At 37.8% G+C, this 21,688-nt stretch overlaps 1 protein-coding gene across 1 annotated transcript; it reads right to left on the bottom strand.

Moving 5' to 3' along the window:
* Positions 1–179: 179 nt before the first annotated feature.
* Positions 180–20,757, bottom strand: TRDMT1 (tRNA aspartic acid methyltransferase 1; the record flags this gene model as incomplete). The annotated part of the gene is made up of 10 exons (XM_009705225.1): positions 180–453; positions 4,514–4,643; positions 5,675–5,732; positions 9,771–10,141; positions 10,638–10,721; positions 11,617–11,686; positions 13,382–13,447; positions 17,327–17,398; positions 18,878–18,954; positions 20,648–20,757. Coding segments are annotated over 10 exons (1,139 nt in total), but the record flags the coding sequence as incomplete, so codon positions are not given.
* Between the last annotated feature and the right edge of the window lie 931 nt (positions 20,758–21,688).

Genomic DNA, 21,688 nt, shown 5'->3' with positions numbered 1-21,688 from the left:
CTTTGACATTTACAGCCTTTTTATACAGTACTGAGAAGACTGTTTTAAGATAAAATAGTCTTAACCATTTTCATTGAGGTATATGGAAATGCTGCTCTTTTTCATTTTGCAAACTAAAAAGGACATTTAAATAAAGCAATTAAGTCCTGGAAACTCCCATTTAAATAAAACACCTCTACAGTGCAAATCCACCATAAAAGCAAGGTATTAAAATACATCAGAACTGTTCAGCAAAGTGTCTGGACAGGTATTCTGGTAAGCTATGATTTTTGCTCAGCTGCCATCGGCTTTCTGTTGAAAGATGGAAGTATTTTCTGTCACCAGCCCGTACTCATCAGATTCAAGTTCTAAATTATCCAAGTAGAATGGAGATCAATTTGGCCACCACATGTACATTGAGGCTGTTTCCCAGAAGACGGTAGCATTGCTTTATTGTTACTTTGTCAGGAAAGCCTGAAACGAAAACATATAGTGCAATGTCATTAGTCTGGGTTTGTTCCTAGCTTTTAGTCTACTCATTTTTTCAGTGAACAGTTCTCAATGCAGTTATCACAGACTGCAACAGGTTCACCCTCACCCCCTAAAATTCACAAAGTTACAAAACCAATTCGCAAACAGTTCCTTGGATTTGGATCGGTTCTTCTATTAACAGTACTGCCATCTCTAAGGTTCAACAAGAAGACTCAAAACATTGCTCTATCGTGTAACTAAGGCCGATCTACCTTCTCTTCATGCAGCTCAAAACATCCAGCAGTCTCAGGAAGGGGCAGCAGCACCTAAAACACTGCACAACTGCTGATCTAGAGAACATCCCCGGAAGCACATGGCCATAGCAGAAAGAAAATGTGATGAGTCTGCAGATGGACTAAACTGCATTTCTCAATAAGCTTTACATTGTACTTCCAATCTGAGCCCCGCTAACCAGTTGAGGCAAATCAAGTGAGTCTCGCAGTGCAATATACCACCAGTACAGATTAAGCTATGAGCAAGGCTTATTCGATGAGTCATCAAACAGTTGAGCAGTTTTTCATGCAATTCAATGCTGACCCTGTCAAATGCTCTTAGAAATACAGACAGCATCAGAAATGTCCTTCACATGGTAAGTGCATGGACTAGTACAAAGAAGGGAGGCCCAGAAAAAATTAAACTGGTCCAGATATTGTGAAAGGGCCGTGTTGTGTATTGAGTGCACAGTCAAAGGTGACCAAGCTTCTGAGAATGAGAAAGTTGCCAGCAGCCACTTGGTCTGCTGTAACTTTCCTTGCTTGCACTCTTAGCTTATTCCAGTTGTGACCTAAAGTGCATTTCCTTCAACCTGAGTGAAAGATGAACAGCAGTGGCGATTCAACTGTTAGGGTCATTTGCTAAGCTGCTGACACTTGATCACATTCAATCATTCCCTAAGAAGAAACACCTAACTTTAACTCTGAGGTCATCACCACCCAGGTTAGCTTTGATGCATAAACACAGTGTGTGTGCAAGTAGTGATACATATGTTCTGAAATGTTCATAGCACTTCAGAAAAAATCCTCTTCCAGGGAGAGCTCAAGAGAGAACACGACTGGACAGCTGCTGAGCCAACAGTGGAAAGCTGAGGAGGAGGTGTCTGGGAGGAGTTGTTCCATCCTTCTCTGCCAGTTACTAATGCCTCAAATGTGGACTGCTTTGGTAAACACATCTTCTGCCAGCTCCATCCACTCCTGCCCAGCTTCCTGGCACTCACATTTGGAACAATCACTTGCACTCCCACACACACTTCCTTAGATAAGAGTTTTCACATTAAATCGCTGAATAAGGTACAGAATATAAAAATAAGTATGTATTTATACACACACACACGCAGGTGCACTTATAGCCCAAGAAGCTTATCTGAACCCTGAAAATTTCATTTTCTCCTTCTGCCTCTTGGTAACTGAAGCCTGAATTAATTTTCAGGGCTCACTGTTTCCTTTATCCCAAGCCTCCTCCCTCTGCCTGTTAACATTATTTTGCACCTTTCATCTTCTCGGCTCAAGGTTAGCTTATACTAGGAGGATAGATTTAACAACTCATAGTATGCTGGCACTTGCTGCACAGCTCTCACTGTATCATTCAGGTCATGAATGCTACTTGATGATGTTGTGGTCTTGGCAATATCCACTACCACATTGTGCTGGCTTTCCACTAGGCTGCCATTTGTTTCCTAATAGCTTACATACATCACTAACAAGAAAAAAAATGGAAAAGGCATCCTGACACCACCCTCATGAAAGCAGGTCAAAAGTGCAAGAATGCTCTGATCACTTTTAATGATATTGCTGTGGGACCCACTGTAGTGACTAAGACAAACGACTGCAGTATTTCACTGATCTGTAGCGCAATTACTATTTATACATTTAGATGTTAAAAGCACAAATAAATCTGTTGATGTTAAGAACAAACAATGATTTTAACTCTGGATCTCACATATTGGAAAAGGCCATCTATTAAAATACAGAACCATTTAGACATAATCATATTTCTTCTGATAATACTGTAGTTGCAGCTAGTAACAAAGCCTCCTGACATTCTCTTCACTTCATTTTCAGCTTATAGCTTTTTCATTCTCTAGCTTCTTGGATCAACAACACATCTGCAGTGGGTATATCTCCAAGCTTTCAGGCGTTGAAAATTTCAGCCCAAATGTTGCTGTCGCTACAGAACACAGGAGCAGTGAAATTATAGCACATTTCTCTCTGAAAATACTACACTTCACAATAATGACTTGAAATTTAACATGGGAGATATACTGTCAGGGAAACACTCTTTGCTGTAGCCATAAATATAGCAACTTTCAAAAAAACCCACAGCTTGCAAATCCTTAAAAGAAACTGAGATTATAGTACCTAAATCCAGCAAGTATTTCAATCAGCCTAGAGCTGAGTAACACTTTTTTTTTAAAGTACAAAATGGGAAATGTCTTACATTAAACACAAAGGAAAGAAATGTCAGAATTGTGACTCAGCACACTGGGAAAAGCTTGTTCTGTCTATGAATCAAAAGTATATGTGAGAGGAAGCCGCTGGATGAGAGAGGCTTGTTTTATGTGTTGTGAATGTTGGAAAAGTGGTATAGCAGAGAACTGCAAGAACTGTAAAGAAGGTTCCATGATTAAGGCAGAAGGGTACTGCCCTCTGAGAGGTGGAATCTGTCCCTGTCTCTCCCTCCCCAGTTCCCAGGTGACAAAAGACAAGTTTGCTAAATGAGCACAGAAAAAACCCAAAGCAAACAAACAAACAAACAAAAAAAATGGGCAATTCTGTGCTCAAAAGAGATCTTGAACAGCATGATAAACCTACACAAGCCCAAATCCAGCCCTGTTCAGCTGAAGTTTCTTTACATCACCCTACATCAATATGGAACAGAGCTGTGCTAAGAAAAAGGCTGTCTGCCAAAAGCACAAATCTATTAAAGAAGAGAGGCTATGAAAAATCCTGAATGTTGGCAGGTAATTCAACACACCACACTCCTGCACACTTAAACAAGCAAGCTTAGTGCTGGCAACTCTAACGTTTGACTTCCCAACCTTGATAATGTTCTTTGAATGTAGTAATTTTGAATATAACTGTAAGTAATAAATGAGAAAACAAACTAAAACTGCAAAAGAAAGAAATATTAAAAACTATTAGCACTCCTCAGAACTTTAAGTCACTGAGGAAGTCAAAGAAAAATATAACAAATTACTCAAGGTCAGTGGTGTCTTATTCTACGGATGCTTGTGTTGCTGAGGGACAATAAATTGATCTGATGTGATGGCAGCAGGCCAATCTCCTTAGCAGGCAGTAACAGTTACACTTTCTTGCCTGCCTTTCTTTACAAGGGGAATTCTGGTGAATTTATTTCAGGCTTAATTCTGGCTGACCTGTGTCCGATGTACTGGTATTGCTGAGTCTTGTTCTTTGACTCCCTCCTCTTCACAAAAACAGCTAGAAAATGAAGTAACTGACCAAGGGCTAGGACTGCTTCTTCTAGAAAACAGAGATGACTTAAAAGATCATTAACTGAGGAGTTGGGCTATTCCTGAACAAAGAAGTATCTCTATCCTTTGAAATTCCCTTTCTGTCAGCAGCTGCAAATGTGTGGAAGGGATAAGCGAGCAGCTCAAGAGCTGAGAACCACTAACAGACCTCCTAAACTGGCAGGATATGTTGACTTACCACAGTTGTGAGTAATGCTGGCTGCTGAGTAAATAGTTTCAACTTTAAACAAAGGTATTCCTTCATTGCCATTCAGTAATAGAGCATTTCTCATGCCAAAACGTTTTTCCTAATTTATGAAGATAAACCTAACCACAGAAGCTGGCTCTTATCAAGTTTAAAAAACTAGTGGAAATTCAGAGAAATTCAGAGTTAGCCAAATAACAAGAATCATAATCATGAGAATTGAGTGGTCTGGAAAGAAAAGTGCAATAAAAAGCATGGATTAGTCCCCAGTAAAAAAATTACATTGGCATTTCTTAAGAATGATTTAGAAATGAGTACTTTGCAGCACATACCAAATTCCAGAGGGAATCCATGAAGATTTGCTATTTCCCTTGGGGTAAAGTACCTCAGTTTTAGTGTTGACAATTTCATAAGCTTCTCTTCTTCTGGTAATTCCTCAATGTGTTTAAACACTGATTCCAGCTATGAAGAATATCCAAAACAACAGATATCACCAATGCAGGCCAAATATGTAAAATGTAACAGTCACATCTTAACAGAGTATTTCTTTCATTATCACAGCGCCAAACACAATAGCGTGTTTTGCTTGAAAGTATAATTGGCTTTGTATTTTTGCAGCCAACATCTCAACATACAGACTTGCAAGAAAGAAATCAATGTTGCCATGAGGGCATTCATCATTTCTTCCTCCAGTCACAAGCTATACCAATACTTAATGAGTCAATCAAAGGACTATAAATGTTTGTTAATGACAGGATAGTGACTTCATATAACTCAACAGCAGACCATCCACACAAATTAAGCTGTATGGATGCAGCTGTCTTAATACATTCACTTTGAGATTATCCTGAATTCCAAAGCTGCATTCTTCTTATGCTTAGAAATGCCATTTAATATTAGTGAACAGCACAGTAGTGCAGGAGGCGGTGCCTGTGTACAAAACAGGCTTTGTGAAAAGTATCTTTGAATGCTGACTCACCGGTACCTTTACTGTTACCTTGCCCAATGCCTAAATACCACTTTGTGGTGAACTTAGTTATCAACAGTAGAACTTTTCAAAATAGTATGTCTTCCTAAATAAATAATACTTTAGCAATTCAAACATGTTAAGCATTTTACAATATTTACTGGATCATCTGTGTAGAAAAAATGGCCCTAGATACATGACACTGTACTGTAGTTTACCCATAGAATTAGTCACTTTTAATGTTTTCATATACCTCTGTGAAACCTCTGTATGACACTACAGATGATAAAATAACAGCAACTCTTTCTCCACACAGACAGGCACACATATAATTTTGATCTAAACAAACCGTTATTTAGGAACACAAAGTAAATCAATTGGAAAGTCAGTTGCCATAAAATGTAGTTTTAAAAGCTTTTTTGTTATAATATTCAGAATAACAGAAGACAGAAAAAAACCCAAGTTTTAAAACAAGTCTCAAGTTTTAAAACAAGACACTCTCACATGTTAGTCTATACATTCTTACCTGTACATCTACTGCTGTCTGCAGAACTGAGCCTGTCCCTTCGATATAGTGTCCGTACCTTACCAACAACAACAACAGTCTTAAATTAGTATTTTCATTGGACCTCATAGTACCAACAACTGCAAAGATGCAGGGAGGTTACTTAGGTTCCTTTGCCTTGATTAACAACTAGCCTCCTGGATAGATAAAGCAAAAGGCCTTGTTATTAACAATGCTAAACCCTGGAGTGCAGTAGCTTCTGAACACGACTGCAATCAACGGGCAAGGGTTTATCCACACTATACAAGGCCAAAGAATTCAAGCACAGCATCATCAGAAAGGGCCATTTACATTGCACAAACCAATTTTACATTAAGGCAAAATGTGTCAAAGGCCAAATGGTCTTAGGGGTTCAAGTTGGCTCTCTGTATTCAAAGGAGGACCATTAGTTGCTGCCTCCAGCTTTTATATCAATCCATTAGGAACAAAGGGGTTTAGCCAGGTTTAACTTTTGGTTGCCTGTGGATTTTCCACAGAGGGAAGGGACAGGGGATGGCCAGGCATCTATGCACAGCAGTAGAAGAAAGAAAGTAAAAGAAGAAAGAAAGAAAAAAATTAAATCCAAGTAAACAGTAAGCAAACTTATATTCTAAAACTGTATGATAGCTTTTTTGGATGCTTTGTGGTTGACTGCATAACAACATGTTTACTCTTTAGTCTCTTCCAGGCTATCATTTAAATATAATTATGGGCTTTCAGAAATGGGCTCTGCTGGTCCAACTGTGATAGTGTTTGAATGTCCTGAACAGAAAGAGACTGAATCAAGTCAACAGACGGCTTTTGCACTGTGGAAGAACTTTCAAAGATCCCTCGCACTAGAGGGATGTGGTCTGCATCAATCATTAACAGATACTATTCTCTAGTTCTATCTGCACATCTGTAAAGATAATTATAAAGGTCTTTTGCTCCACTTCGGGCCCATTCTAAAGCGAGGCACTGGAACAACTTTTGTTTCAAGCCTTTCTAATTTCACAGTGAATAAAGGAATACTCTCCCTTCAGCACAGACACAATGACCCAGCATGGCTCAATCTTGAGAATCTCTTCTTTAGTTGGAAAAGCTTACAAGTAGTCCCACCAATATCAGTGAGAGCAACACTCATTTTAAATTAAAACGCTTGCAAATCTTCCTTAGGATCAGAACAAAAGGCCCTAAACACTGATGCAGATTAAAAACACATGGAATCAAACTTTAATTGGTTAGTTGCATTCTGAAAATTCCCTAATACCAAGTTTAATAATATAACACACACAGCTCTGAGGAGTCCTGATCTTCTTCTTATATAGCATTTGATCATGTTTCAGATGAATATATCTTAGCCAAAATAAATAAAGATAAATTTCAAAGTGGTATTTCAGCATTTTATTGAGGGAAAAGAATCTTTTAATGGGATCCATGTTACATAAAATACTTCAGTCTAAATAACTGGCACTAGAGTACAGAACTCCTCCCCAGAAAAAATCCAGTTGGTGTAAAAGTGGTGTGGAGGCTTGTAAAAGTGGTGTGGAGGCTGGGGGGGTGGTGGTGGTAGTTTTTTTAACACAAATGTGGGTAGATGGCCAATGTTAGCTGGACTGTTATTAATTATCATTGCAACTGCTGACCACAGAAAAAGTAACATTCCTACCTTACACCTTACACTCAGAACATAATTAAAGATGCGAATTTTTGCCACAATAAAGAATGATGCATTGATTTTCTGACATTTCATTACCAGTTATAATGAAAGAAGTTGGCTTAAGAAATTAGAGTCTTCAATTTTCATCTGACTCAAGATTTCCCCTTCCCCTTTATTTCTGTAAGCTTTCAAAAAAAACCCCTTTTCATTTCATATACATAATATATTCTTTCTGGGTATATAGTGTCCTATATAATGACTAACAAAAAGGTAATTTCCATAATGCTAAAGAGAGTTTCTGTAACTAATATTACACTATTTTAGAAGGTATTGCTTCTCTTGTCAATAGCATATTAAGAACTTACAAGTCCAGAATGATTATATCTAAAGAAGTAGTTTTTATTTACTCTGTCTTCTAAACTAGACAATTTCCTCTCACAATTTCAGTCACCACAAACGTACTCCTAAGAGAAACCATGGTGTTTGCAGTCTCAAGGAATTCAGCAATCATGTTCCAATTGCCTAGGAGTCCAAGGTCAGAAAGGAACACAGGATCATCTGCTCAATCTCTCGCGCATCACAGGCCATTACATTTTGCTCTACACTCCACCAAAGCCTTCCAGAAGACATACTGATACGACAAAGGCAGAAAGGCAGAACACATTGATGAAATATCGGTGTTTGAGGTCCCTGAATTAGCAAGGACTGGAGAAGGCCACTCGGATTATCCTCATCACACAAACCTTGCTGCAAATATCTGAAAACTAATCAGAACTGAGTGAAATATTTCTCCCAGTCTCAAAGCTGATGGTCAGTATGACTTACAAGAAAGATACCAGACAGGCATCTCAGCAGAGTGATTCTCTATACTTCTGTACTACTTGGGAATGCTGTTCTGTTTCATTCAGGGTCCTCCTTCCTAAATCTCATGTTTCGGAGAACACACACAAAAAGACCTACTAGAACACATACAGCAGAAACTTATTCTTGGCCTCAGGAAGTGACCTGGATGAAGTCTGAGATTTAATTATAATCTTTCTCTTAATGCAGAGCCATAAATGACAGGACCACATTGAGAACCATGCTGGAAAGCTTCCTTCCCTAAGGCTCTTAAAAAAGGGAACAAAGACAGTAAATCAGATTCCTATGTTTTGAGCCAAGAAGAATTACCACAACTATCTGGCCTGGCTCCTTCCACATCAGCAGATGGGTAACAGTTGCATTCTGCGTCAGATTTCCCACTACTATATATAAAGACTTCATATTAACTCCTCAGGAGCCTCCTTCACTGTGATTTTGATAAACATGACCACAAACTACCATGACGTATTCTAGTGTAACCAAAAGTGGTCAATTTATTTTTGATGACACTTAAGGCATACATGAGATACATAAGAGATCATTCTGGCCTAAGGTTTTTATTTGACTATTCTAGTTAAGAAACAGATCCCATGAGATGCTGACTCCCCCACAACTCAAGAGTGAGGACAGAAAAGGTGTATGCCAATGAGAGCTGGGGGAAGGGCTTTACCATTGCACAAATTTTGAACTTCTGAATTTCTTTCTCTTCTCAGTGTTTTTATTGTCAAAAAGTTAAAAATCACAAAATCTGCAGGAACTCTGTCAATCTGGCAGTCTTAATTTCTACAAATTTAAAAAAAAAGTTATAATTAGCTTTAACTCATCAACTAAGCCATTTTGTTGAAACATTCCGAGATTTTCAAAACAATCTAATTTGAAAAATTCACCAATATTAACATTTCCCACAAACTTCCAAGCGCCAGCTGGCGTTTTCCAATACAAATGCGTTCAGTGGAAAAGCTCCTGACTGGTTGTCTCCGGGGTTTCAGAACACTCTCCAACCTCCAGCAGTTAAACTTAAAACTGCGAGGTACAAATCAGACAACTACTAGACAGAAAAGCACTGATGTTCTGCTCCATCAAATATGATTTGTAATGCAGCAACCTAACTGGTTTTATGACATATGGCTAATCCACAGCTATTCTGACCTACACAGCTGAAAAATCCAAGAAATCAATAAAATATACAGAGGAGACAGTTTTAATGAGGAATGGATCTGTCATGCATGACACTTGGTAACTTCATTGAGCAATATAAAGAAATTCATTAATGAATCAGTAGTATACCAGTCTACTGGAACCATATTTCCGCAGGGGTAATTAAGCTTCTGTGAAGGTCAGCAACAAATGGCACTGTCTTTTGTGAATGCCTTTTTGGAGTGGGCACATGATGTTCTGCCAGACAGATTCTCATGCTGGCATTCCACTGGACCAGGAAGCACACTATATAAGGATATTTTTCTTCAGAGGCCTGGGGTTTTTTGATGAAACAGCTCTCCTTGTTTTTACATGATAGAAGCAAAAATGCACTTAAAATTTCAGGACATGATTCAGTAAGACATTTGCTTTGCAACTTACCCTTTTGTAAAGCACGTGGATCTCCGGCAGGTGGGTTTAACAATGTCTAACAAGAAAGCATAGCGCAATAAGGACTTTGGTGGTAAGAAATACTGACTCATTTCTTCATTCTCCTCTTCCAAGAAATCTTTCAGCATTTGAACAGAGGAATCATTGTCCTGATTGTGTTTCCTTTCCATTTCTTCTACTGTTTCAAGCTTAAAAAGAAAGGCCCCTTCTGGTAAACTCTCCTTGCTCCTGCAATCAGGACCAATGCTTGGATCCAGATTCTTCTCTTCAGAAGACAAGGAAGAACTAGCTTCACCCACTTTGTCAGCGACATTGTCCTTGAATAAGTCTCCGAGATCCTGATCTGGGAATCCTGTCAATATCTAAGAACAAATCGTGAGAAAAAAATTAAAGAACTGCATTTGATAAACAACTTGACAGCCAACTCTGCAGTGAGTAAGAATACCTTCAGAGATGCTCAGAATAAAGCAAGTAACTGTTCATGTTATTTTCATGAAGATTTCAAAAAATGTTAACATCAAGATTTGCTGACCTACCCGCAATGATGTCAGGAACAACCGCAAATAACTGCCTTTGCAAAAAGACCTTGCCAAGGGTGTGAAAAAGGTATCAGAATGAATTGTTTTCTAGCTCACTATCAGCCACTGTCCCCCCGACTGTTTAAAGCCATCTAAGCCACTGGCATATATTTCAGTCCTCAGAAAACTCAGTATCCAGGCTGAAAAAGAGACAGAATTTAACTTTTCTGTTGATACCACTTTTCCCTCTCTCCATGCATCAACATACACCACTAAACTGAAAATTTAACCCTCAATCTTCATCAAACAAAGCAAATTCAAGTAACACTGACAGACTCACCTGACCAGGAGCTTGAAAGGAAAATGGTTCTTGGTGAAGCTTTGCGATTAGAAAATATCGTAGCCTAGAATTGGGAATGCCAAGCTGTAAGCAAAATCCACAAGCCTTTAGTCCATGCAATAAAGAGAGAAAAAGTGATCTATAGCGTCATACAAATTATCTGCCATTATATACAGTGACACTGTATATATGACACTAATACACTTTTCAACTTCAGAGAGATCAGTATTAATTGGTAATACCTAAATAGTTATAACTTCTGTATCTAGCTATTTTCAAGGAAACAAGCGGGCAATTATTCTTTGTATCTCATGGTTTTAATTTCTCTGTAAATGAACAGGAATGTAAACAAACTTTTATGTGAGGTAAGAAGAAAAATTATATGCATCATGATTTCTTGAGACAGGTTTTCTATAAAAAAGCAAAAACGCGTCTCCTTGCCTTTTTGAACAAGGAGTTATAAGACACCTAACAGTGAAACAAATGCACTACAATTGGTGTTCAAGCTACCTTCTATCAGCTTCTCAGATATATACAGTACTTCACTGATTCCACTTAGTCTTGCACAATCTGAAATCTCTCTCAATTCTTTTTTCAGTTGCCATGGAAACATGCAAACAAAGCCCCTCCTCCCACAAGTAACACAGTCACATCTTCTGTGCTGGGAAATTCACAGGCATCAGCACTTCTGAAGCAATGGGGTTCCTGCAGGGAAAACCACCTTCCTGGTCATGCCTTCTTAAAAAATATCAAATGGTAGCAAAGGAATATGGGACTAGGATCTGAACAATAACAACAGTATGATTATGCCAGTATACTGATGAGAAATCAGAAGTCATGCTAGATGGCTTTCTCATTCAAGACTATCTTCAGCTCTAGGCATGATTCTCTTTTCTAATACAACAGATCATTTTCAAATGTTCTTCAGCTCAGCGCAGCTTTAACAGTTAAACAATATTAGAGCAATTTTAGTACTCACACAGCTTGGAGACAAGAGAAATTCTTGATATTTAAATCCACACATGGCTAGTGTTCGCAAAAGTTTGTTTCTGGCAGTGAAAAGAATAAAAAAAGCAATTACTCACTTCATACAACATTTAGGCTCCTTTTTATCCTAAATAAAAACACATTAAATGCAACACCTTAGGTACTAAGACATTCAGCACATTCAGTGAAAGAACTGGACCAAGAATTACAGATACCAAGTCATCCATTTCTGAACTTGAGGAGACAACATACAAAGCTCAGTGTTACCGTAGCCAAAAATGACAGTTACACATTCACAGGCATCTCACACCTACTTTGGTGCAAACACCCCTTCAAAAAATATCTCATCTCTAGGAGAGTACTTATAGTGTGTCAACAAGGAAAATAAAAAGGGCAAGACATTCTCTTAATTGTGAATTATAAAACAGGGGATTAAAACCATTACAAATAGCTCACTACTTCCCTCTGTTCACACATGTGGAACAGAGCCTAACATCAGCTAAGCCTAACAAAAGGACTAAATCAAGGGACAACAAAAATTGGTGGCTTTGGTAATAACAGTGAGGCAGGACTGTACTCTATAAACAATAGAAAATCACTGAAATGGAAATCAGCTTAAAAAGACATGTCTGTTCTATTCCATGCAGACTTCAGTAGGCTGGAAGTATACAAAAAGCAGGAGCTGTGACCTGTACCTGGCACTATATGTGATACTGCATCCATCCCAAGTGTAGTTAGAGAAAGCAAGCATTCTGACTGGGGTGTTTTCTGAACTACAACTTGTTCCAAACACGGGCCAGCAAGGCACAGCCTAGGGCATCGCAGGGTCTACAGCAGCAACCTGCACCTCCAACAGAGTGTTCCAGTGTTCACAGAGGACTGCTGCACACTTAACCAGTGAGAGAGCTGAATGTGCCTCCCAGTTGCCTGCCACATTCATTAAGAAGCATGACAACAGCAGCAACCTGCACCTCCAACAGAGTGTTCCAGTGTTCACAGAGGACTGCTGCACACTTAACCAGAACCAGTGAGAGAGCTGAACGTGCCTCCCAGTTGCCTGCCACATTCGTTAAGCAGCATGACATGCAGGGTGGGTGCTCTCTTGGTGCTTGAAGGAATGCTACGGAAAGATCCTACTCTACTCCAGCACGAAACAAGAAGGAAGACAGCAACCCCAACTCCTGCTTTGCCCACAAAAGAGGCGAATGTTCCTGCTGTCATTAGGTAATCTTACTGGCAATGTTCCTCTTCCACATTTCTCACAAAGATTATATAGAGTCTTCGTACCGTATCTTTGGACCATTTGATGGTAATCCTGAACCAGTGACAATCTGCTATCAACAAAGGTACTGAAGAAAGCTCCTACACTGTACTGTGATCTTAACAGAAGATACCATGAGCTCGTGTCATGGATAAAACCCCAAAAGCTTCTGAGCGCTATACCTATTGTTATTTTCCCTTGAAAATTCATATTGACCCTTTCTAAAGGACAAAGGATCATCAAATAAAATCAATGGATTCAACTTGTTATAATGTATTTTATCTGCTTAGAGAAATAAATAGTTATTTAGCAAGTTCCTTTGACAATCTAAGATGTCCATTCCTAAATTAAAACAGTATTTTTAACCCTCAGCTGCTAGCTGTCCCATCTCACTCTATTTTGATAACTTAAATTCTAGGAAATAAAAATCATGCCTTATCCTTCTAAAGAAAATCTCCTTTATCAAAAACTAAAACCTGCATAAATTAGACTTTACCTTGCAGAAGAGGATTCAAATCCTTTAACATTTTCTAAAAGTAGGTATTTTGGAAGCTTCTGGAGCCTACACGGAAAGAAAAAAAAAAAAAAAAGAGTAACAGGTAAAAAAATCAGAGTAACAAGATATAAACTACATTATAGTCATCCACAGATTTGTTTAGCTACAAGAAAGATCAAAGTATTTCCACATCATGCTAGCTTTTAAAGTTTAGCATCCTTAAAAAAATGTACCTGAACTTTCAAGATTGCCTAGATCAAATAATTTCCAACTGAATTAAAAATGTGGACTGCTGGTAATTACAAAAAACAACAAAACCCACTTATGTTCAGATAGACTGCTGTACCCTCCTGTACCCGATGCATGTACTTCTGAAAATGCTTACCACTGTTCATTTCCTAAAGCATAATATTATCAGGCAACAGATTGAGTTTGTAACAGAAAAGATAATTGTTGGGGACAAAAAGATCACTATTTAGCCATGGAACAGAAAACTTTAAAACACAAGTGCTTAAACCTGAAATCAATGTCAAAATGTCACATTGACTTTAGCGATAACACATCAGAACCAGTATTCATCTAATTGCTTTAAGAAATACAACATGTTTAGAGCTCAAACTGCAGATATTCTCCATTTTCTATTCTTAACTTCTTCATTTTGATGGGGGGAGGGGAGCCTGACATTTAGCAAAATCAGTGCAGAGGTCTGTAATTGGCTCATTCTAAAAACAGCTTATTAAATCTCTGGAGAAAGGAACATGGCCAAACTGCCAAGGACCATTCTAACAATTTAAAAGCACAGATGATTCAGATTCAAGTCTCTGGGAATATTTCCTAGCACTGCTTAATTGTCCAGTAAGGCTAATGTAGACATAGTATGTCTGTTATATGTTGGGATTGCAGAACGGCATATAGAAACAGGACACTAATGCCACCAGAAAGCAGCTCCATGCTTATTTAAGTCAGTAAGTGACTTTGAACTTCCACCAGTACAAATCACAGCAGAATTTGTTTTAGTACATTCTTAACCACCATCAAAGACATTCACACAAAGAATTTAAGAACTTGAGCATTTCACAGGAAATTGGAAAATGTACAAGATACTATGTCAAATTTAAAATCATCTTTTTAACAGTGAAAAAAATAATACTAAACTGAAAAAAGCAGCAGCAGCCAAATTCCCTGCAGAGGAATGGAGCGTGTATCTGTTGGTATGTTTACCCACACTTAACATCATCATCATCACCTACTATCAAACTTGTTTTTAAAGTAATGAATTCAGAGCATAGCCTGAAATGCAAAAGCTCATACAGGATCAACAGCTCACAAGCCAAGTAATCCCTATACAAAGAGTACATGTTAAGTACTTGGCAGATATTAACATTACAAATGCATCTGTAAAAGTAGCACTTTGACATCTTAGCATTAGATTTCCCTGGGTTATGGCTTGGACACCATAAACAAGACAGCATCCAGACCATTTGGGTCAGACTTTGTTTGAGGTGGGGTGCTACAAGGATTTCCCAGGTCTTTAATGATCTTGAAATTGTCCTTTCCAAATCTCTAATGTTTGTCTTCCCAGGCTAGCTTTGAGCCTCATTTCAGTGACATTCCATTATAAAAGGCTGAATATAAGACAAGAACAGCCAAGGGATGAGAAATTATTTTATACTTTCCATAAACTGAACACATGCCATACCAATTTAGAAGGCAAAGTGATCATTCCTATATTAAGAATTTCCCTTTTTTGGGCTGAAGTACTCCATACTCAATGTCTGGCAAACATGTCATACCCAAAAAATACACAAACACTATCTCAGTAAAACATAAATCTATTAGAACTGAGAACCTCTGCAGGAGCCATCATCTTGAACATATTACAGACCATCTCAGTAAAACATAAATCTATTAGAACTCAGAACCTCTGCAGGAGCCACCATCTTGAACATATTACAGACTGCTTGCTGTAAGTACTGCCTCAAGAAACAACCTGCCCAAGTGAGATAAGGGACATCAGCAGGGTCCCATGGGGCGTTGAGATAAAGAGCCACAGCCAAGCCCAGCTCCTTTGCATCGTCATGATGAAAAACATGTGTCCTGCAGTGTCTAAAGCTTTGGTTTTGAGAAGGAAAACCTTCTGCCCTTTATCCAGCTAAGCCCACAGCAACCAGGAAGCAACATTTCCGTATTAATGCACAATAGTGTCCCTAAAGCAGCCAGCCTCTTAACAGTGTCTCAGTTGAATGGAAAGGAATACTGAGGTCAGGGTTCCCTTAAGGATAAGGAAGGTACTATTACTCTGACAAATTATTAACTTACACACTCTCTGCTGTTTTTAATTTATCATTTTGAAAGGTCAATCTGGAAGATCGAGTTACATTCCTTGTTCCAGAAAAGACATCTTTGCAACTTTTGAAAACCCATGTTATCTCCCTATTTTTGTGACTCTGTCACAAGCCGGCGAGTAATAATAGTCTTTCTTTTTACCTATTAATTGTCTAACTCACTAGGCTACAGAATCTGTATTGTGTTCTGTGTTCTCTGCCACAGATTTCCTAGGTGATCTCAGACAAGCCACTCAGCACTTCTGTGTCTGTGTTCTCTATATGCTGATGACAAGGGCAAAGAGGTAGTCCCATTTAATGTCGCTGGCTGAAAAAAAGTTGTTTCTGGAAGAAGGATGAAGATCCTTTTCTCCCAGTGCTAATAGCAGTTTGAAAGAAAGGCTATTGTTGGTACCAGTCTCCTTCAGTGCAGAAAGCATTCATTACAAAAACAAAACTAAACACATGCACACACACAAAAAAAAACCAACCCAAAAACACGACAGCCAAACCTCCCTTCATCCTCCTCCAATTCTGAGAAGATTAACCAATGAAGGCATATATAGAGAACAGCTGCCCCAGTCTCCAGCAGAAACAGGACTGCCAGGAATGGTAAGTGTCTGGTAGACTGTAAGTGATGCAAATTCTCAGGCTGATGCCAATTGGTGCCCAATGGACACCTCAATCCAGAAACAGAGATTTCTGCTGGATAATCTCCTTGAGCAACTGCTTGCTCCGCTTCCCCAGAAAGGGTTCTTACAGGGCTATGCATCTCTTCCCAAAAAGACTACAAGAATTACTTGGAGCTGATTTTTAACACTCTAAGTAAGAACAATTTAGATCAGCAGAAACCACTTTGTTTTGATTTACTGTTTCAAAATTTAAGGCATAAATAATACAAATAATCATGGCTATTTTATTAGTAACTGGGGTCCGATCAGGCAAAAATGACACATCAATACAAAAACAAGGGCACTGTTCAGACAATATAGTGCTATTTGAATTCTTTAGTATTACTGCTCAAAACAAGAGATTGTACTACAAACCAAAAATACACAATCTGCACCAAGATATCTAGAAGCAGCACCAAAAAGACAGAACAGACACTTTAAGAAAGAATGGAAGAGGATGGAAGATGTATTGTGTAGTCAGTAACATATTTAAACTTTCAAATGTTACCTATTCAAAAGGTAACTAAATGTTGAATCAAAGCTTTTTTACCCTGGTATTCCAAACAATTTTCATGTTTCCACAATGCCCATTAGCAAGCTATTACATTACCTACACCTGCTACTACATAAAGTCAGCGAGAGTTTGATGTTGAACTGAAAACAAGTAACTCAATTTTTTTCATTTATAGTATAGCCAGAGTTTAAACAGACACACACTAAAAAGAAAATCAAATAACGGAAGCATATACAGTAACTATGAGATGATAATGGCATCAGTAAAATACAAGTATATGTAAGTTACACATGATCCCATGAAAACAAACAAGTAATACTACTCAGCATTAGTAGTATCACGGTAAAACATTATAGATGGCTTGTGTTGCTGAAATATAAAAGACCTACTTAGCTACAACAAAGGCTTAAGAACTGAGGTAGAAGTTCATTTATACCTTGGGAGAATATCAAGGATATAGAGGAAGCTCTTTGTCCGTGGATCAGATACATCACCTTGCAGGCCAATTCTAAGAAACAATAAAGAAACACCTGGATATTACTCAGAGCAGACTGACATTTGACTTACATTCTTCTACAGAAGGCTGACAGTTTTTGCTTTGAATTTCAAAAAGGGATTCTGCACAATCATCGTGTACAAACACGAGGACCTGCTCACAGAGGCAGTGTCCTAAGAAACGCTCTAAGGAAAGAAAGTCTGCCTCTAGAATCCATCAGCTCACAGTGAGGTTAAAACTGAAGCATTCAGTAATGAAATCCACTCTCCAGTCTGCAAAGCGTTTAGCATTCTGGTCTTGTCCAGCAAAGCCCTTGAACATACTTGGCTCTGAAAGAACAAAAAAACCCCCACTGGGTTCCCGGGAACACCCTGCTATTTTACATTGAACATACTAAATTATTTCTATGAATTATAGCCACAGTGCTCACCATTTTGCAGGATTCAGCCCCATGTGAATAACTTTGTAACCAATTTTGTAACATTAAACTGGACAGCTCGTGTAGGTTATAAAAATGATAACATAATATATTGATTCCAGGCCTGTGTTCCCCTTGTATTAGCTCTTAAAAAAGAATAAAACCTTGGTAGAAGAGCTTTAGTATGTCTCTAAATTAATTAGTCATACACAGATTTTTCTTTTCACCATATTATTAAAAAAGAAATTTGAAGGAATGATTCCTACATACATCATAGGTTTGCACAAATACATTTTTACAGATCAGCACCACCTCGGAGGGATTTCTTTTTAATCTTAGAGCATTCATTGAAATATACTTTCTTACACAAGCAGCTTCATCACCATCAACAGACTTTTTCATGAAGCTACTACTTTGCATGACAACAGTTACTAGAATCTTACATTCACTGGTCACCATTGTCAAACAATATGAATTTGAAACTAATCTGACAAGTAACATCTCAGTAAGTTCAGTTCTTAATCATCAAGGTATTTCTCTATATCATCTACAAAATCATTTCAAACCCATTATGCTCCTAGTCTTGGCTAAAATAGAAATATTCCTCAGAATAAATTATTTGTGTGCACATGCAATTTTCAAAGTACAAATAAAAAGTAGATTACACTCTTAGTCTCAGGCAGAAGTAAGAAATCCGAATCCGCCTTCTGGAGTTGCCCCAGGAAAAGATGAGATTGATATCTAAAGGAAAAGGAAGCACTCCTAAACAGCAAAATCTTTGAATTTCACTGTTAGGGGAACAATACAGTATGCAAAACAGGTGCTGTAAGAAGCTTACTTAATTTAAACTGAATTAAAATATGTATTACAAGAACTGTGATCAATATTTCATATTCAATTGCTGCATTTCTTCCACTTCAGTAAACATCATGGTGGACAGAGCAACAACATTTTTGCTTAGGAAAAGAAAGATACACAGATGACCCACACATAGCGTCACTCTTGAAAACATTTCTCCTTTAACAGTACATACTGTAATAACTGCACTTTTCTCCGAAGTGTGCTATATCTACCTTGTAAATGGTTGACAGGGAGGACTCATCAAAATCATATCAAAAGATAATCTGTCAAATTCTTTCAGTGTTATGCCCTGAATAAGGAAAAAAAATAGAAGAATGTTAAGTGCTGTAAACTGTATGAAACTTCCAAGTCATCCTTCAGATTGAACTACCCCTCTTACTTCCACTATACGCTTCACCTAGCAAAAAACTACCTAACCTCCTATTTGATCTAATAATTTCAATACTTTCTACCTTGGCAAACCATGCAATGCAAATATGCATTAATTGCTTTGAATATGAACCAAAACCACTAATGATGTTACCATCTATATATAATCTTGAGGTTTTTATCTACTCATTCTTTCAGAAGAGGTGTGTAGTGGTTCTTTCAGTAGATCACATCAAATACTGACTAGTTATTTCACCCCATGAGTCCTCCAAATAGAGTATCATTATTCAGATATGAAGTCTTTGCATATCAAAACCAATATTAACATATTCCAAATAGGTGAAAAAATATTAGATCTTCTCGAAAGACAAAAATATCTGAACAGAAAAGTAGCTCAAGTGTTAACATGGTAATTTTTGCAGGTCCAAACTATGGGTTTTAACTCAGGAGCTCACTACCAACACATCCTGTAAAGTTTACTTCATTATATGTTTTTGCCCGGTAAAAATCCCTCAAAGATATTATATGGCTGAAAGCTGTACTCTGCAAAAATATTTCTCTTCAGAGAAGAAATAATTAGGTCTGTGACATGAATTAATTACACAGGTAGAAGTTCCTCTAGACTAAATTTTAAAGAACACTGGAAGGATAACATATTAAGGGGCCAAGAGGAGAAAAGAAGGATAATAACAAGTAGCTATGAGCTGGACAAAGAAATCACTGCCTTACATAATTTGAGGGATATCTATATAGCAAATGTAACATAACTGCTCACAGAAACTAGACAAAAGCTCCTATTTTTTTCCAATAAATTTAAAGAAGCTCTTACTGACTGTAACGTGCTCTCATCTACTATAAGGAGACGTAGACAAGCATTCTTCTTTTCCCATATAAAACTGTAAACTATCATTTAGCCTGTCATTACTGAGTGCTGAACAAGCATTTAACCTTTAGCCACCTATTTAAGTCTTACTTAAGCTGGTGTCTTAAAATAAATCCATTCTCTTTTACTGTCATGTTGTAAAACTGTAAAAGAAGATTAAGCAGCATACAGTAATTCTAACTAAATCCAGGCAAAATTACATGCCTCGTTTGACCCTCAATTATTAAGAGAAACCAATTTTACCAAGTTCTTCTTCAAATAATTTGGAAAAGGGACAGAATTCCTAAAACATTTGATCTATTGAGCCCACAAAAACCCACAAGACTGCCCCATCCAGTGTATTTTCTTGTGTTTTACTGAACCCAACTATAGCTACAAAATGAAGGCATGCCTCCAAGCGATTTAATTAAATCCTTTCAAAATACATGAAAATATTTTTTTAATCTGAAGATATGATTTTTGTCATTCCTTTATTGGTGGTAAGCACTCCTCTTGACATTCATGTAACTTTTCTTGATGCAGCAGTCAAGACTTTCAGGAAAAGACTGCAGTGTGAGTACCCCTCTAATTTCAACAAGCAACCACAGCACAAGAAATCAAAGTTATTGTAAAACTGCTATATTCATAACAACAGAAATTAAATATTTTTGTTTCTCTTGTTACTAATAAGGATAGTGAAAACAACTTGTACAAATGCCAGACTACAGTAAAAAAGACATTCATTACTCACCTCAATTGTCTTTGCCCATAATGGCGTGCTGGGAAAGTTGTGCTTATAAACTTCATTGGCAAGAGTGTTCACATCAACAGCAGCAACAACTTCTGCAGATGTGCAGCTTTCTAAAATTAAAAAAAGAATTTGAAAACTGTAGCTTATCTTTACTACTCTTGGAAAAATGCAGTTGTTCAGTTTCATTTCAGCTATGCTCAAAAATAAAAGGGAAATTACATGATCAAACTCTGCTATGTTGCCTTTAGAACTTTGTATGAAAAATATACTGTGTTCCTAATCGCATGCCAATACTTACCTTCCTTATATATCCAAAACTGGAAGCTAACTGCGTACTTCTTAATTTGTAGATACAGTCACACATAAACTCCAACCAGGGTGCATCTGTACAGCTCTCCCACCTGCACTCAGCTGGTCTCTGTGGCCACAAAGTTCCTTAGCTATAGGAACACAGCCCGAGTCAACCTGCCGAGCCCCTTTGCCACTGCCTGAGCCTCTCCAGCCACTGACAACTTACAGGAACTAAATGTGTCATTTTAAAAGTATACTACTTCTCATTGTGAAAAAATGGCACCAATTAATATGTTTGAGGTACATCTCCTCTTGCAACAAGTCTTTAAGAAGTTGCCTGAAAAACATTTGTGCTCATATTCCAATAAAATCTTGGGCCTTGAACACAACTGCTGCCTCCTTCGAGTTCAAGGTCCCCAAGATACCAGATGCTTTGAAGGACAACATTTGGCAGCTCTTTTGATATCAAAGGAAGCACTTCCGGACACTTAGAGGTGTTATTGAAAAGAAGAGAGCACACTGTAACAAATCTACTGAGAGCTAAAATCTGGAAAGAAAAATACACTAAAAAGAATGTAAATAAGCAATGGTTAATTTATAGAGTAACATAATAGGTTCTACAGAAGTTAAAGACATAAAAAGAACAGTGTTTAATCCACTGCTCATCATGTCACACTATTTACTATTACTGACCACAGTACCTTCACTGAGGCTTTTTATCCAGGAAGATGGGCAGTGGTCACTGTTACA

This window comes from Cariama cristata, unplaced genomic scaffold (genome assembly GCF_000690535.1).
Source record: "Cariama cristata isolate BGI_N322 unplaced genomic scaffold, ASM69053v1 scaffold5160, whole genome shotgun sequence".
Lineage (NCBI taxonomy): Eukaryota > Metazoa > Chordata > Aves > Cariamiformes > Cariamidae > Cariama > Cariama cristata.
The sequence above is the reverse complement of the archived record's forward strand: the minus strand, read 5'-3'. Positions and strand labels throughout refer to the sequence as shown.